Source organism: Notamacropus eugenii, chromosome 7, assembly GCF_028372415.1.
Source record: "Notamacropus eugenii isolate mMacEug1 chromosome 7, mMacEug1.pri_v2, whole genome shotgun sequence".
Classification (NCBI taxonomy): Eukaryota; Metazoa; Chordata; class Mammalia; order Diprotodontia; family Macropodidae; genus Notamacropus; species Notamacropus eugenii.
In genome coordinates this window covers 1,396,063-1,414,272 of record NC_092878.1, presented here as the reverse complement: position 1 = coordinate 1,414,272, position 18,210 = coordinate 1,396,063, and the positions used below count along the sequence as shown (strand labels likewise).

General features: G+C 41.7%; 1 protein-coding gene across 4 annotated transcripts in view; it reads right to left on the bottom strand.

The window, feature by feature from the left end:
• The window catches only part of DMXL2 (Dmx like 2), a 145,750-nt gene extending 133,329 nt beyond the window's left edge, over nucleotides 1-12,421 (bottom strand). For 2 of the 4 annotated variants that reach the window (XM_072622890.1, XM_072622888.1), the window contains exon 1: nucleotides 12,113-12,421. In XM_072622890.1, the coding sequence (XP_072478991.1) occupies nucleotides 12,113-12,199 (87 nt within the window). In that variant the 5' untranslated portion in view covers nucleotides 12,200-12,421. The remainder of the gene's footprint in view (nucleotides 1-12,112) is intronic. The other 2 variants (XM_072622884.1, XM_072622885.1) reach the window with 1 other exon arrangement.
• Between the last annotated feature and the right edge of the window lie 5,789 nt (nucleotides 12,422-18,210).

The window sequence follows — 18,210 nt, the reverse complement described above, 5'->3', positions numbered from 1 at the left end:
TGCAGGAGGTAGTTCAAAAGATAGCACAGAAGCCGTGCTAATAGAATAAAAATGACAATTCTACCTAAATTAATTTACTTATTTAGTGCCATACCAATTAAACTATCAGACAATTATTTTCTAGAGCTGGATAAAATAATATCAAAATTCATTTGGAAAAGATAGCACAGAAAAGGACAGCTTTGAGGAGAGATCTGAAAGTATTATATATTTTTAATTTAAACAAGCAGCACTGGATAAAGATTCAATTTTCTACATACTCCTCTTTTGAGTTTCTTTCTTTGCATGTGGAAATGTTTGTGCTTTGTTCTATTTTGTTTTAGTGTTTGTCAAGCTCAGAATTTTTTAAAATTTTAAGAAAAAAATGTTTTTAAACGCAAGACTATTACATCCCTAGTACTGAACACCAGCACTCTGAAAATATGCCCAGGACTGATTTAATTAATCTGCAAACATAAGCAGTTAGAAAATTTCACCAGTTATACGGGAATCTCTCTTCAATCCTCCCTATTGGATCTACTTTACGATGATCTTTGCTGAGAATGTCTATTTTATACATGAATTGGTGTTAATGATCAGAGGGTCAGCCAGAACACAGTATCTCTGGTATCTTTAAAGCAATTTTGCATAGCAAACTTGTTGGAGGGGGGGTCTTTCAGTCAATATTTGGCTCTACTAAATTAAATGCTTTTTTTATAGTCAATAAACACAATGGAATCTTATATTCAATAGTTTTCATTGATATACCATGGAATATCGTTTTCAAAATCCCACCTGTTTCCTACCAAAACAGTCAACCAGGAATTCCCTCAATGAGAATATAAACTATTCTATCATTCAATCAGAACATCAAGCAGCTACTATGCAAAAGGCACAGGGAATATAAAGACAACAAAACAGATTAGACAGAAGGATAGATAGATGGATACAATGGAAGCTTACTCAGCCAAGGCCTCCACTGAATTATGAAAATTAGGAATTAAGGTTGCAATAGTGTTGTTGGTCTGCTACTCTCTATATGTCTCCTGAATTAGGGACCTTATCAAAAGTAAGGAATGTGCTAAATTCCCCAAGAAGTCAGAATGGTGATAACCTCAAGAGAATGCCCTTTTATCTAAAGAGAGAGGCATCCTTCTTTGTTTACCGCGACCAGAACCAAAAGCCTCATTAGTTATCTGGGAGAAAGACCTTCTCTAAGGGTATGTGCCATAGAAGAGCTCCACATGAATGGCTCCTTGAATTTGTAATGAACATCCAGAGTCCAAAACCTCTAAGTATGTAAATAACTTAACTGTGTAGATCTGATAACCAGATCTAAATGTGTTTGGTTAGCTAATCCATCGTGCTCATTTCAGCCCTGGTGGGATGGTTAAGACTGTTTTGGATAGTTTTTTTATTCTCTTTAGCACCATTTTTTTTAGCCTCTCTATAAATCCATCCAGGAAAATGACATTAGAACTTTAATGTAGCAGATCCACTGTTCTAGTGAAAAGTTTATTATAAAAATCTTTACAGATCATTCCCATCCTTTGTGTGTTTGCCACTTTCCCTCCAATTTCATTCTTATCACGTGCCTGTGGTGACTTTGTTCAACTGGGTCTCTACCAAGGTTTCTTTAAAATGGTTTACTACCTACTTCGGTTTTAGATGTTACTGCTCATAATCTTATACCGTCCTCAATTAAGTTTTTACAAAGCATATTCTAAACTAGTATTGCCTTTGGTTGCTGTGGAAAATAAGTATTTGTGGACTAAATGTACTCTTTTTAGGCTCTTTAGGTCTCCTCATTATGACCACTGATTTATATTGGTTAAATTTCTAAATGAAAATATTGTAATTTGTTCTTCTTTCTTCCATTTATTTCATTTTTCTATATCAATAACTTATTTAATAAGCCAGATTGGATCTGTTTTAATTGAACTTTCCATTTTTAAAAATTCTTCGTTTTATATTTACTTTGATCTTTGCTCTAAAAAGTTGGTGTTCTCACTAAACGGACAACTGATTCAGGAATGATATTTATATTAATAATAAGCTGTTTCATAAGTTAAAGTACAATCATTTTTTGTTTTTGTTATCCTATTCATGTCAGGGACATGGTCTTGCAAAGTACCTTGTAACTATTATTGCATTTGAATATTAAAAATAAGTAGATCTGAAGCTTCTGCTTAATCTACAAGTCTTTCACCTCTCACTTGTATTCCTGATCCATATTTTCCAAATTTTTTTTTTCTGCTACCTTCACCTATTCTTACCTTTATACAGAGATCATTAGTAGTTTGGAGACAGATTATGAAGGACTTTAAACTTATCATTAAGGTATGACCTGGGGTAAATTTGCATATCCATTCAGGAGAATCATTGACTAGTAGAACTAGAAGGAACCCTTGAAATCATCTGGTCTAACTTCCATTTTACAGATAGGAAATTAAGTCCAAGAAAGGCTTCTTGCCCAAAAAACACAAAGAGAGTTCATCACAGGTAGCTAGCTAGGGGCTAGCTAAAAGACGTCCCTCCTAAAACTACTTGGGACTAGAATCTAACTCTCCTGATCCCCACTCCCATGTGCTTTCCACTACAGGAAGATAGACCACAAAGATCCTAAAAGGAATTGTTAGGGGATCACAAAAATTAATGATGGGTTTCTGGGACAGCACCATTGTGGAATTCATTCATTCAGCCTCAGGAAAAATTCTACCTTGGGTCAAATTGTGAAGTGACAGAATTCTGTGCTCTCTTTCAAGGGTCCCCAAGAGTTCTTATGTTTTAATGACCAGGATCATTCTGATCAACTTAGAAAGAATCTGACAAAATGCTAACACCTTGTGCAAATTCATTTAATAAGGTCTCCTTTCCAGGACATAAGCACATTTCTGAAAGAGGACTGCAAGGTAAGTAACCTAAAGAATGAAATTTCCAGTTGTAGATTCCATACAATCAAATCTCAGTGAAGGAGAATATGTTCAAATACTTGTTTTAGAACCCTTCAAATTACAGCACTAGGTTACTCCCTATTCTGACTGTATGGAATTTCTGTCCCCACCCCACTATTGGGTTTTTTTATAACCTGAAGATAAAGTTTTAGAACCACTAATGTAGACAAATAGTCTTTGGAATTCCAGGGTTCCATGAGGTATATCCCCAGTATACAGTAATGGTGGAATGTAATTTGTTCCTGCTCCAGATGCTATCCTTAATACATGATAAAGTGAGGTCCCAAAATATGAAAATAATACAAAAACAATCTCAAAAACTCAGAGAAACTTGCAGATTCCATGAAAATTACTTGCTAAAAAAATCTGCAATAGAATTCATTTATCATTTATCAAATACCACAAGCCAAGGCAATGTGTCAGACACTGAAATGAAAAAATTAAACATCCCTTGTCCCCAAGGAGCTCATATTCTACTGGAAGAAAAAAAACACGTGAATACCCTTTGATCCAGCAATACCGCTTCTAGGACAGTACCCCCAAGAGATCATAAAAATGGGAAAGGGTCGCACATGCACAAAAAAATTTATAGTAGCTCTCTTTGTGGTGGCCAAAAACTGGACATCAAGGGGATGCCCATCAATTGGGGAATGGCTGAATAAACTGTGGTGTATGAATGTAATGGAATGCTATTGTGCTATAAGAAATGATGAACAGGAAGATGGCAGATAGGCCTGGAAAGACTTATATGAACTGATGCTGAGTGAAAGGTGCAGAACCAGGAGAACTTTATACACAGCAACAACCACCGTGTGCCGAGGATTTTTTCTAGTAGACTTAGTACTTCATTGCAATGCAAGGACTTAAATAATTCCCAATGGTCTCTTAAGGCAAAATGCCTTCCACATTCAGGGAAAGAACTATGGAATTCGACAGCAGAATGAAGCAGATTATTTTCTTTCATATTATATTTTGGTTTGTTTTATGATTTCTCCCATTCATTTTAATTCTTCTATGCAACATGACTAAGGTGAAAAGGTATTTAATAGGAATGTATGTGTAAAATCCATATATAAAACTGTATGCCATCTCAGGGAGGGGGTGGAGTGGTGGGGGGAAGAGGGGGAGAAAGGAGAAAAAATCTAAGATATATGGAAATGATTACAGAACACTGAAAACAAATAAATTAATAATAAAAAAGAGTTAAAAAAGAAAAAACGCATTACAAAAACAAAATACAGAAAAAGGGAGTGCAAAGGAATTTGGGGTCAAAGACAAATGACATTACATCTGGAAGGATCAGAAAAGTGACATCATATAGGAGGCGGTCCTTGGGACTCAAAGGGGCAAAAATGAAAAGAATGTACCTCAGAGATAGGAGACCATGCAAAAGCACAGAAATGGAATGCCAGGTAGGGGAACGGTTTGACTAGAATACAGAGCATATGAAAAAGAAGAAGATGGATCAGTCTAAAAATATAGGTTGGAGCCAAATTATGAAGGGCTTTATATTTTATTCCTGAAATAGGGAGTGATATAGTTAGATCTCTGCTTTACAAATATCAATGTGACACCCATGTAGATGCTGGATTAAAGAAGGAATAGACTTGAAGCAGAATACTATGAGCGTTTTTGCATAATCCAGGAATAGAGGGAATGGGGACTGCAGAAGGGCGGTGGCCATGTGAGTGAAGAGAAGGGACCAAGTCAAGAGATTCACAGAATAAGAATCAACAAGATTTAGCAAACAATTAAACTCTGTGATATTATACCTCAGTCAACAAGGCTCTATTAAGAACCTACTATGTACCAGACATTGTGCCAGGTACAATAAGAAAGCAGTGCAGTAGTTCAAGCAAGAGATGTAAAGGATCTAGCTTAAGGTCCTGCCATGATGAATTATCAAGACCAAGTTGAGGAGATAGAAATGACAACATCTGGCAGTGGCTCAGATCAGGGGTCAACAATTTCTTTTCTGTAGATGTTCAAATAGTAAACATTTTAGATTCTGTGTGCCAAAAGACAAAACTGAGAATATTATTGAGGAACTCATATAACAGGAAAAAACTAATTTTCACAATTTTTATTTATGAAATTCAAAATATAAGATTTCATAATATATTCACAATTGAGTACTTTTTTTGTAACAAAGGCCTACCGATAAGAACTGAATTCTTGAAGGGAGGGATAACCTTTCACTTAAGTGCGCTCAAAGTTAGTATTTCTCTATCCTTAAAATCAACTGCAAATTTTCATCTATAATCTATAATGAGATTTTAGGTATTTCATCTTTGAAAATGTCTTTTCCTCATCGATAGGTACTGCCAAATACTAATATTCAATCCATAAGCATATGATTTTAATTGAGCCAAAAGACTACTAGTCTAAAAAAAAAAAGTTTTTCTTCTCTGGACACATTTCTTTAGCTGTCTGCAATCAAACACAATTTAATTAATTCACCATCTGGTCAATGGCTTTCCTTGATTGGCTAACAAATGAGCTAGTTGGAAGCTTACTTTGCCTACTGTCTCATTTGCATCTTTCATTTCTGTCAAGAAATTCTGTTAGAATGAGTTTTACATTTTCTAATTTTTCTGATCATTGATTTCCGATGAGTTAAGAAGACTGTGATGAGTGCTTAGTCTGGTACGATCAACATACATTGTATTCTTTTTAGGGCAGCTATGGTATCACTGCATAATAAGTACAATGCTTTGCCATCTAATTAGATAAAACAATCCATACTCCAATGTGCCTGAAGAGCATGACATTCCAAGTCCACTTTTTTCCTCTTTTCTTTTTTTGGAAATGATAGGTATGCATGGGTCATAGAAAAATATAAAATGTCACAGTAGAGAAATACTCGTGAGACTCAAAACACTGTTAAATTATAACTATGTCACTGCAAATTTGTACCATGCCAAGCAGCAGCAATGCAAAGCTATGAGAGTGCCATATATGGTCTCTTGCAAATGCTTAACTTTACCAATAAAGCACGGAAGCACCCATCAACAATACAGAAACAAATGAGCCTGGTTGGACTCCAATAAAACCTTATTTATGAACAATGAAATTGAAGTTTCATATAATTTTCACGTGATGAAATAATCTTCTTTTGATTTTTTTCAACAATTTAAAAATGTAAAAACTAACATAAAGCTAAAAATATTTAGCTTGTAGGCCATGCAAAAACCAAAAATACAGAATTAAGGTCCAAGCTAGAACTTTTATTAGACTGAAAGGTAAACTGATAGATACTGATAGGAAAAAAAAAGTAGCAGAATCAATAAAGATGCTCCCAGACGGAGTAAATTTTGAGTCACATTTTATAAAAAGTGATTGACAGAGACTAACAGAAAAGGTCAGAAAACATTTCAGGAAGGCAAAATGGAGAAATGGAAGGTACACGTAATCAGAAAGATCTAAATATAAGATTAGCTGGAGAGACAGGGTGAAAAAAAAATGGTTAGCTGGTTAGAACAGAGAAGCTAAGCTGGAGAGGATCCAAACATGGAACAGATATAAGGATATGGAAAGTAGAAAGTAATGGAGAAGGAACTGTTCATGGAGGCTTCAACACTGATAATCAAATTTGAAGCTTGCTAGGATGGACATTATTAATTAAGAAGACATTACATATTTCTTATGGAAATGAAAATGCTTCAGGAAAATTCTAGAAATTATGCTGAGGGATAGTAGATAGAGGCTGGTATGAGGAAGAGCAGGTAGAAAGCTCTTTCAGAAATCCACAGGAAACACACAAAAGCTAGTAAACTGTCAAAATGGAGAAAGGGGGAGGTGGGACAAATCTAAATAAAACACACTGCAGAGAGTCAACTGGACTTGGTGTCAGACTAGACTGGGGGAGGAAAGGGAGGAATAAACACTCATATAGCACCTACTATGTGCCTATCATGTGCCACGCTGAACAAGCGCTTTACTGATATCTCATCTGATCCTCACAATAACCCTGGGAGGTAGGTGCTGTTATTATCCCCATTTTGTAGTTGAGGAAACTGAGGCAAACAGAGTTAAGTGATTTGTCCAGGTGGCCAGTCACACAGGTGCTAAGTGTCAGAGGTCAGATTTGAACTTGGGTCTTCCAGACTCCAGACTCGGCACTCTATCCACTTTGCTAACTTAGCAGCATCTAAAGGAGGATTAGAGGTGGAATCCAAGCAAAGAGTTGAAAACTCTTACAGTTCAGTGCAGGATTATAAGCACACTTGAAAATTCAAACACTGTCTTCACTAGAATTAAATGTTAAATAACTATTGATTTTATAACAGCAGTGGGATAAACATAGTCTGGGATGTATATGAGGGGCTAAAACTGGTTAGGTACATCTGAAAAGAAAGGGATGATTTGAAAGATAAGTTTTTACAATACAAATTTAGGCTAATTAGAAAGAAAAACTTCCTAGTAAATAGTCATCCAAAAGCAAAATGGGCTTCTTTTGGAAGCAGTAGGTTCCCTTTAACTAGCAGTCTTTAAGCAAAGGTTGTAAGTTGGTCCAGTGAGGGTTATCAGAGAATAAGAAATAGCCCCACATTCCTTTCATCCAACTTCATCTTTCATAAAACCACCCATGAGGCACCTCACAGGGAAAAGAGGATATAAGAAGCCACTTCTGTCACTTCGTTGCCACCCAAGGTCTCAATCTTGTTCTGGTCCTGAGAAAAGAAGTCATGTATACATATATATGACCACAACCCAAGAAACCAGTACTGCCGGGAACTGTCAGCTGATACTTCATGGCCAGATGAGGTCAGGACTAACACTGCTTTATACTGAGAACAAAGACAACTACAGCCTTTTACAAAAGGATATAAACACCTTTGAATAAAAAAATGAAAAAGCTGTTTCTTTTAGTATGTACCTGTGATTTCACTGGTACAGGGAAGAATCTCCTTCTACCAGAGAAGATTTACAATTTATAATCTTAGAAAGTTGCTGTGGGAGAGTTAAGTGTAACCCAGAGTCCACCTGAACCCGCATCTTTCTTGACTTAAAGGCCAGCTCTCAATTCACTAGATCAAACAGATTCCAGCGAGAGAGGTCTGGAGAATTCCTTTGGGTCAGAGGCTCCAGGCATGGACTTATCAGTCATTATAGTTCTTTAAATCTATCTGATTCTCTTGGAGAAAAAAGGAGCCTACAGAGGAAATCATGATGGCCAAGTACACTAGAGAAGGGATTTTTTTTGCCAGGTACAGTTTAGACTATATGGCCTCTTCTTTGTTGTTGCTATTTAGTCATTAATTGGGTCAGACTCTTCATGACCTCATTTGGAATTTTCTTGGTAGAGATATTGGAGTGCCATTTCCTTCTCAAACTCATTTTACAGATGAGGAAACTGAGGCAAATAGCATTAAGTGACTTGCTCAAGGTCACTCAGCTAGTAAGCGTGAGACCAGATTGGAACTCAAGAAGATAAGTCTTCCTGATTCACAGCCCAGCGCTCTTATCAACTGCACTGCCTAGCTACCCATGGCCTCCTCCAAGTTTCCTTAATATTCCTTTCTTTAATATTCTGAGATCCTATAAGATCAAAAGAGGAAAAGAAATCTCCAGAGTACAATGTCTGATGTAGTTGAGACTGTGGCTATTTTACATTTAGAAATCAACATGACAGGATACAGTTACTATTTGATGAGAACTGGACTTAAGGAGAAAAAATCAGGAAGAAGTCTGTCAGCTATAAATAATTATTGACCACTGGTAAGACAATGGGTAGAACAGGCACAGAGAAAGAAAAGAGTGGAATCAAAGAAGGAAGCAGAACAGCCTAAAAACAAAGTGAGTTTGCAGTCAAACCTGAGCTTGAATCTTGGCTGTGACACTTTCTGGGTTGCCAAAACTTAGTCACTTAACATTTATGCCTCAGTTTCCTCATCTGTAAAATGAGGGAAAAGGCCTAGATGACCTACAAGTTCCCTTCCAATTCTGTGTCTATGATCCTAAAATCCTACTGACAGGGCAAGAACAAGGGGGAAAGTTGCCTGAAGGATGCTGCTGACTAAGGAAAGAATATCAAGAGGCAGAACTGGACCCAGATCCCTGAAACAGACATACTTGTTTTTAAGGGCGTAGAGGGTTGGAGGTAGGCTATGTTGGCTAACTTGTGACAGTGCCATGAAAAAGGCTCAAATTGAAAATGGAAAGAACTTTCTGGAAGCAGAAAAAAAGTGATCTAAATTAAATAAAACTAAACAAACAAGCAAGACCTCGGAAGCTTTCTACTCAGAACTACAACTCAAGCCACAGTCATGCTGTTTCAGCCCTAATTCATATGACACTTCAAGTCACAAGACCAGACCTCTTAAGTAAGCTCACCATTAACATACTAGATAACAAAATAAGACTGCAACTTTACGTGTAATAGTTGTAAATTAAAGATCGGAATTCCAAGTCCTAGGGTTATCTGTTCATTCAATTATTATTAGGCACTTACTATGCTCAAGCCACTGTGCCAGGTACTAGGGTCAAAAAAAATGAAATAGTCCCTGCCATCACAGAGTTTACATTCTACTGAGTTGTCCTCAATTATCCTTCCTTTGGTCTCCCATTAAAATCAGTGGAGAAATGAAAATGGCAGGCATGGACAACAGATCCAATCTGAAAAGGGAAGTACAAGAATTGGGTTTGTGAGCCAACCCAGAAGTCAAACATTGGCTCACCACCCACTTTTTTGAGGCAGCTAGGTGGCACAGCGGATAGGCCTACGTTCAAATCTGGCCTCAGACACTCGCTAGCTGTGTGATCCTGGGCAAGTGACATAATCGCTATTTGCCTCAGTTTCCTCATCTGAAAAAACAGAGATAATAATAGAGCCTAGCTTTCAGAGTTGTCACGAGTCTCAAATGAGATAACAGGGCTAGGCACATACTGTTAGCTATTATTATTATATTGTTATTTTTTGCTTTCTTGGTCATTACTACTGTGATAGTGAAAGAACGTTCCTGAATGGCAGAACTGGAGTAATAATTTTCCATCACACTTTGCATACTGATGGTGGGTGGAGTTTGAGATTTCCTCTCCACAGCTCCAGTGGGAAGAATTCCTTTCTCAACTGATCTCTGACACCTGATGGACGGTGTACAGAAAACCTTAATATTAAATACTAGTCTTCAGTCATGTGTATTTCTGCACAAAGCCTCCCTACACAAGGGAAGGGTGATGTTACTAGAGATGAGAGCTCTTTTAAGTAAACAGTAGTCATGTAGATACCATTTTCATAAATATTTCTTCCAATTCGGAATCAGTCTATCAAACATGAAAGACGGCCAAAATAGATGCAACTGTTCAAAAATTATCAACTTCAAAAACCTAGATGCAGTCCTGTGAAAGCCATCTCACATAATGATTCTGCAGTTTTTACATCCATCCGGTTTTAAAGTGAGCACCAGATCAGAAGGCTTCTCCTTGCCTGGAGAGAGAGCATCCCTGTGATTTCCGATTTTGTTCAAACTCATAACAGGCATTGGCTGAAAAAATGGTTTCCCACAGAAGGCAGTTCACTTATTTTCTTACATTAATCGAAGGTGAAGTCGGCCCATGGGTAAAGCGCCCTGATAGTTTCGGGTGCCCATGTTACACAACAAGACCCTGTTCCTACAATTTACTGGACAGGAGCGCCCTCCTGAGATCGGAACAAACGCGGGGTCCCCAAGTCTTGGGGCAGGCTTCAGCCTGGCCTCCAGCAGGACGGCAAGCTTCAGCAGCTTAGCACTGCACCAAGACTTTTAGGACATGCTGGATCCAGGGGGTTTCATCCAATTGTGAAGCAAAACTCCCCAAAAAGGAAGGAAGGAAGGAAAGAGGAAGGAAGGAGAGAAGGAAAGGAGGGAAGGAAGGAAGGAGAGAAGGAAAGGAGGGAAGGAAGGAGAGAAGGAAAGGAGGGAAGGAAGGAAGGAAGGAGAGAAGGAAAGGAGGGAAGGACAAAAGGAAGGAAGGAAGGAAGGAAGGAAGGAAGGAAGGAAGGAAGGAAGGAAGGAAGGAAGGAAGGAAGGAGGGAGGGAGGGAGGGAAGGAGGGATGGAAGGAAGGAAGGACAGAAGGAGAGAAGGAAAGGAGGGAAGGAAAGAAGGAAGGAAGGAGAGAAGGAAAGGAGGGAAGGAAGGAAGGAAGGAAGGAGAGAAGGAAAGGAGGGAAGGAAGGAAGGAAGGAGAGAAGGAAAGGAGGGAAGGACAAAGGGAAGGAAGGAAGGAAGGAAGGAAGGAAGGAAGGAAGGAAGGAGGGAGGGAAGGAGGGATGGAAGGAAGGAAGGAGAGAAGGAAAGGAGGGAAGGACAAAAGGAAGGAAGGAAGGAAGGAGGGAGGGAGGGAAGGAGGGATGGAAGGAAGGAAGGACAGAAGGAGAGAAGGAAAGGAGGGAAGGAAAGAAGGAAGGAAGGAGAGAAGGAAAGGAGGGAAGGACAAAAGGAAGGAAGGGAGGGAGGGAGGGAAGGAAGAAAGGAGGGAAGGAGGGAAGGAAGGAAGGAGGGAAGGAGGAAGGAAGGAGGGAAGGAGGAAGGAAGGAAGGAGAGAAGGAAAGGAGGGAAGGACAAAAGGAAGGAAGGAAGGAACAAAGGAAAGGAGGGAAGGACAGAAGGAAGGAAGGAACGAAGGAAGGAAGGAGGAAGGAAGGAAGGAAGGAAGGAAGGAAGGAAGGAAGGAAGGAAGGAAGGAAGGAAGGAAGGAGGGAAGGAAGGAAGAAAGGAAGGAAGGAAGGAAGGAAGGAAGGAAGGAAGGAAGGAAGGAAGGAAGGAAGGAAGGAAGGAAGAAGGACGGACCGACGCAGGGCGAGCGTTTCTGAAGACTGCCCTTTCCCTCTCAGTTATCCGGGCCCGCAGCGGGGCGCTCGTTCCTCCATCAGTTACTGAAGAAGGTCCTGTGCACCGCAGGGAGGCTCCCAGAACCGAGCCCCGGGGCTGGCATCCCAGCCCAACCCCGTCCTGTCCCCGTGAGGGAGGCCCGGGGCCGACAGGTGGTCGAGTCAAGGCCAAGATTCGAACCCGGGCCCGCACCGCCCGGCCCCGCACAGCCCCGCACAGCCCCGCACACCCGCGGCACCTCCGCAGCCCGGAGCCGCCAAGGGGGTGTTCTCCCACACGACGCCCGGGGGAGGCGGAGAAGGGAGGGGACGCCGCCCCGCCGCCCCCCGCCCCCAGCCTCCCGGGGCGCCCCCGGCCTCGCTCACCGTGAAGGGGACACCCCCGACGCTGCCCACGGAGTAGCAGTTGTCCCCGGGATTGACAGCCCCGGTGAGGACCTGGTGCAGATGCATGTCGGACCCCGAGCCGAGCCGAGCCGAGCCGAGCCGGGCCGGGCCGGGCCGGGCCGAGCCGGGGCTCCGAGGGCGGCTCCGCCGGGCACCGAGGGCACGGACGGCCTCCCCCACCGGGGGCGGGCTCCTCCTCACGGCCTCGCCCCCTCCCCCTCGCCCCCGCCGAGGAGCGCGCCTCCGGGACGGCCGCTGGGCTTCGGGAATGCCCGGATGCGCCCGACGCCTGCCGCACCGGCGCAGCAGACCCGGCGGCGGGGCGGGGGGCAGCGTGCGCCCGTCCGGAGCGCGCGACCGCAGAGGGGGCGGGGGAAGGCAGGCCTCGGGCGCGCGCGCCGCCGCCGGGAGCGCCGGGCGACCCCCTCCCCTTTCCTCGCGGGCACGCGCTTCAGGCACCCGCTAGTCCTCCCTCCCTCGGCCCGGCGACTGCGCGCGCATCCATGCGGGAGTTCCCTGGGATCTGCGGGCCGGGGCGTGGGCGGGGCGACGTTACGTCATCGGCCCTTCCCGGCCTCGGGCCGAGCTTATCTCGCCCTGCGCTTAATCCTCTCTGACAGCCCGGCGGGGGAGGGGCGGGGCGGGGGGACCGCGACCTTCTGAACTCCCCCCGAAGAGCCGAGCTCCGAGTGAGGGGACGTTAGGTCCATTTGTTTAACCGAAGCTGAGAGGGCCGGGCCGGGCAGAGGCGAACGGACGGTTCCGCTCGCCAGGCCCGGGAGGTCCGCCCTCGGTCCCGAATTCGAACTCAGGTCCAAGGCCTCCTCATCCGGCCCGCCTCGGGCTCGGATTAGAGCTGTCCCCGCAGTGACGTCCCAGGCTGTGACCGGCCACCTAGGACAGCGCTCCCCGGCTTCCTCGTCTCCACCACCCTCCCCCCGATCCCTTTGTCTACACCCTCGTCCGCGCTAAGGAGCCGCATTGGCTTGTGTGTGGCCGGGTGCGGGGCGGGCGGCTGACCCGCACAGACCGACCTCAGAAGCGGGCATTCTCTCCATCGTGATAACGATCTGGTCCTGAATGCCTGGAGCAGCACGAAGGCCCCGGCCCGCTGAGCCTAAGGCAGAAAACGAACCTTCCGCTGGTCCCACAACCGAGTCATTAACGGCTCAGATCGCTGTGTTCTTCCTAGGAAGGCAGGGAGAGGGATTAGAGAACTGGGCCCTCCAGCTCAGTCCCTGAAGGCAGCAGCTCCCTGGGACGAAGGAATGATCGCCCCTAGGGCAGGGACGGCCCGGAGGACTCCTAGCCGTTCCTCATATCGCATTCTACTTACTACTCTGCGCTTCTCCAAATGCCTGGAATGCTCTCCTGCCTCACCTTTGCCTTCCTAGAATCCCTGGATCCCTCCAAAACTCATCTCGAGGGACCTGTCCTTCAAGAGACCTTAGCTTCCCAAATTGCTGTGTTTATTCTGTATGGAGCCTGTGCTTGTTTAACTGTGAATATTTTTTATCCCCCAATGAAATTGTTGTTGAGTTTGTCCTTCATTCTCAAAGAGGACCACGACATCAAGATGATGACGACTTGAAGTTGACTTTGATTTGAGTGAGCGAGGGCTGGGCAAGGTCACCAGCCTCACTTTCTTCTGAGCCATCTGGGTCCAGGGGCCTAATCAGGCTTAATCAGGACTGGAAATGACCCTGGAGGCAATGTGAGATCCTGGCCCTTTCCGGCTTAGATCTTATCACAATCTTTGTTTGAGTGAGATACACCCATTCGATGAATAGGCTTCTTTAAGTTACTCAAGGGAGGGTCCCTTTAATAAAAAAAAAAAAATCCCTAATGGAATGGAAACTCTTTGAAGGTAGAAACTCTCACTTTTGGCTTTGTGTAGCCAAAGAGTGGTCACCTTGCAGGTACTTAGCAAATGTGATTAACTAGTGATTAACTTATCAGAACAGTTCCCCCAGGAAAATCAAGGGCTACCCAACAAATCGTAGATTGTCAGTGAGTAAGAATAAGAGAAACAAATCTGGCCACCTTAGTGAGGGTGTTTTCTGAGGCCGAGATCTACTCTTGATAACCCAGAACACAAAGAGAAAGCACAGCCCTTCAAGGTCATCGGGAATTGCGCGTGAATAGATTTAAGTGAGGCAGAGTTACATAAAGTCATCAGCCTCACTGTCTCCTCCAGTCATCTAAGTCCAAAGGCAAAGACAAAATTCAGGATGACTGTCAATGGCCTGGGAGGGAGTAGATGACCTTGGTGTCTTTTGTGTCTGACAGACGCCTTCACTGCCCTTGGAACAAGTGGTTCTCATCAGTAGGGGTATCAGTAGGGGTATCATATGTGACTGGACCTGCATTTTAGGAAGATCACTTTGACAGGAAAGTCAACAATGGACTAAAGTGGGGAGAGACAAGTCAGGGAGACCAAGAGGCAGGTTATTTCAATCAGTGTTCCAAGCCTAAGTTGATGAGCTTGGAGACTAGAGGGGTAGCAGTGTCAGAGAGAAGGGGGCAAGGATAGAGCCCTCAAAGTAACCCACATCTATTAAAGTCTCTGTTTCTTGGAATCTATTGAAAAGTTACCATAACAAAAAGAAAACATGAAAGAGGAAGAACTATTACATAATTATGGTTTAAAATTTCAACTATTCAGCAATTTTGTCCTCATGGTGGGGTGGGCTAATACAGAGGCAAATCACAGACTAAAAAATAAATATCCTTCATCTTTCCGTTTTGTCTATAAGCTATACAACATTTTTGGAGACACAGAAGGTTTCCATGGAATTCGAGGAAGAACCCCAAAGAATTCAGTTGGTTTCTATATTTACACCACCACCCCAGCTCCACTTGACCTTTCCTATTCTTCTAGCAAGAGCATTGGACTAGTAGTCAGGAGATTTGACTTGACTCAGCTCAAGTTTAGACTACTTCTGTAAACTTGGGTTAAATAGGTGCATGATCTCTTTGTGCCTCAGTTTCCTCATCTGTAAAATATGTATTTCACAATGTGTCTGTAAAGACTAAATGGAGTAATTACAGAAAAGTGCTTTCAATTCAATTTAACAAATATTTTTAAGCACCAGTAACATATTAGGCAAAAAGAGACAGTATGGCATAGTAGTTAGAAAGCTTACTATGAAGTCAAGAAAACCTGGGTTCAACATGCCACATTTTACATTTACTCATGGTGTAACTTTGTACAAATCACTTAAAATGGTGAGGGGGGAAGGCAGCCAAGATGGCAGAGTAAAGGCAGACACGGTCCTGAGCTCTCCTCCAAATCCCTTTAAATAATCACTCTAAACAAATTCTGGAGCAGTAGAATCCACAAAAAAACAGAGTGAAACAATTTTCCAGTCAAAGACAACTTAGAAGCTCAACAGGAAAGGTCTATTGTACCAGGGTGAGAGAGGACCACAGGCCACACCAGGGCAGACCAACTCCCAGCAAACCAAGAGCAGGCCATGTAGCAAATGAATCTGTGGCAGCACTGCCAGTTTCCAGACCTCAAAGAAAAGTATGAATTGGTCTCAGACCACTGAAGAACTCAAAAAGTATTTTAAAAATAAAATAAGAGAAGTAGAGGAAAAAGTGGGAAAAGAAATGAGAGTGACATAAGAAAATAATGAAAAAAGTCAATAGTTTGATAAAGGAGGCACAAAAAAATGAAGAAAAATAACACCTTAAAAAAGCCAGAATAAACCCAATATTAAAACAGGCACACAAATGCCTTGAAAAACAGAACTGGCCAAATGGAAAAAGATATACAAAAATTCACTGAAGAGAATTCCTTAAAAAGTAGAATTGACCAAATGGAAAAGGAGGTAAAAAAAAAAACTCACTGAAGAGAATAATTTCTTAAAATTAGAATTCAGCAAGTGAAAACTAATGACTTTATGAGACATCAAAAAAAAACAACAAACCAAAATTTAAAAAATGAAAAAAATAGAAGAAAATGTGAATTATCTCATTAGAAGAATAATGATCTAGAAAATAGATCCAGGAGAGATCATTTAAGAATTATTGGACTAACTAATTCATTGTTGGTAGAGCTGTGAGCTCATCCAACCATTCTGAAGAGTGGTTTGGAACTATGCCAAAAGGACTACAAAAATGTGCATGCCCTTTGACCCAGCAATATCACTTCTAGGACTGTATCCTCAAGAGATCATAAAAATGGGAAAGGGTCCCACATGTACAAAAATATTTATAGCAGCACTCTTTGTAGTGGCCAAAAACGGGAAATCAAGGGGATGCCCATCCATTGGGGAATGGCTGAATAAACTATGGTATATGAATGTAATGGAGTACTATTGCGCCATAAGAAATGATGAACAAGAAGACTTCAGAGAGGCCTGGAAGGACTTATATGATCTGATGCTGAGTGAAAGGAGCAGAACCAGGAGAACTTTGTGCACAGCAACAACCACAGTGTGCAAGAGTTTTTTCTGGTAGACTTGGAATTTCATAATAATGCAAGAACTTATTAAAAAAAAAAAATCCCAGTGGTGGATTTCTAAGGCAAAATGCCTTCCACATTCAGTGAAAGAACTATGGAATTCAGTCACAGAATGTAGCAGATCATTTGTGTGTGTGTGTGTGTGTGTGTGTGTGTGTGTGTGTGTGTGCGCGCACGCACCTTATGTTTTGGTTTGTTATATGATTTCTCCCATTTATTTTAGTTCTTCTACACAGCATGACTATAGTGAAAATGTATTCAATAGGAATGTATGTGTAGGTACTATATAGAATTGTATGCTGTCTTGGGGAGGGGAATGGGGGGGTAGGTAGGGGGAAAAATCTAAGTTTTATGGGAGTGATTGTAGAGCATTAAAAAGAAATAAAATGAATATATTTTAAAAATACATATAATTTCAAGAGAAAAAAGAATTATTGGACTACTCAAAAGTCATGATCAAAAAAAGAGCCTAGATATCATCTTTCAAGAAATTATCAAGGAAAATTACCCTGATATTCTATAACCAGAAGATGATATAGAAATTGAAAGACTCTTCCCATTACCTCCTGAAAGAGATCCCAAAAAGAAAACTCCCAGGAGTATTGTAGCCAAATTCCAGACCTCTCAGATCAAAGAGAAAATCCTGAAAGCAGCCAAAAAGAAACAATTCAAATATCATGGAACTACAGTCAAGATAATACAAGATTTAGCAGCTTGTACATTAAAGGATCAGAGGGCTTAGAATATGATATTCTAGAGGGGAAAAGAGCTAGGATTATAATCAAAACTGACCTACCCAGCAAAACTGAATATAATCCTTCAGGGGGAAGAAATGGACATTCAGTGAAACAGAGGAGTTTCAAATTTTCCTGATGAATAGACCAGGCTGCATAGAAAATTTTACCTTCAGATACGAGATATCAAAGAAGTACAAAAAGGTAAACAGGAAAGAGAAATCATAATAGATGTGTTTATATTCCTACATGGGAAAATGATATTCATAACTCTTAGAAACTTCCTCATTACTAGAGCAGTTAGAAGGAGTACACATAGAAAGCAGAGGTGTAAATTGAATGTGATGGTATGATAAGAAATTAAGGATGAGAAAGAAGAACACTCTTGGAGAAGGGGAAAGGGAGAGGTAGAATGAGATAAATTATCTGACATAAAACAGGCCTGAAAGAGATTTGACAGTGGAGGGGGAAATTGAGGAAGTGGTGAGGGGAGCACATGAAACTTGTTTTCATCAAGATTAGCTCAAAGAGGGAACTATATGCACACTCAGTTGGGTGTAGACATCTATCTTGCAATACAGGAAAATAGGAAGGGAAAGGGATAAGAAAAGAAGGGAGGGTGGAAGAGGGCAGATAGAAGGGAGGGCAGTTGGGGGGGGTAAAAGTCAGAAGTAAAACATTTTTGAGAATGAATAGGGTAAAAGAAGAGAGAGTAGGATAAACAATGGAGAAATAGGATGAAAAGAAATATATAGTTAACAATCATTACTGTGAAAAAATTTTTACAATGAGTTTCTCTGATAAAGACTTCACTTCTCAAACATAAAAAAACTGAGTCAAATTTATAGAAATAAGAGTCATTCCTCAATTGA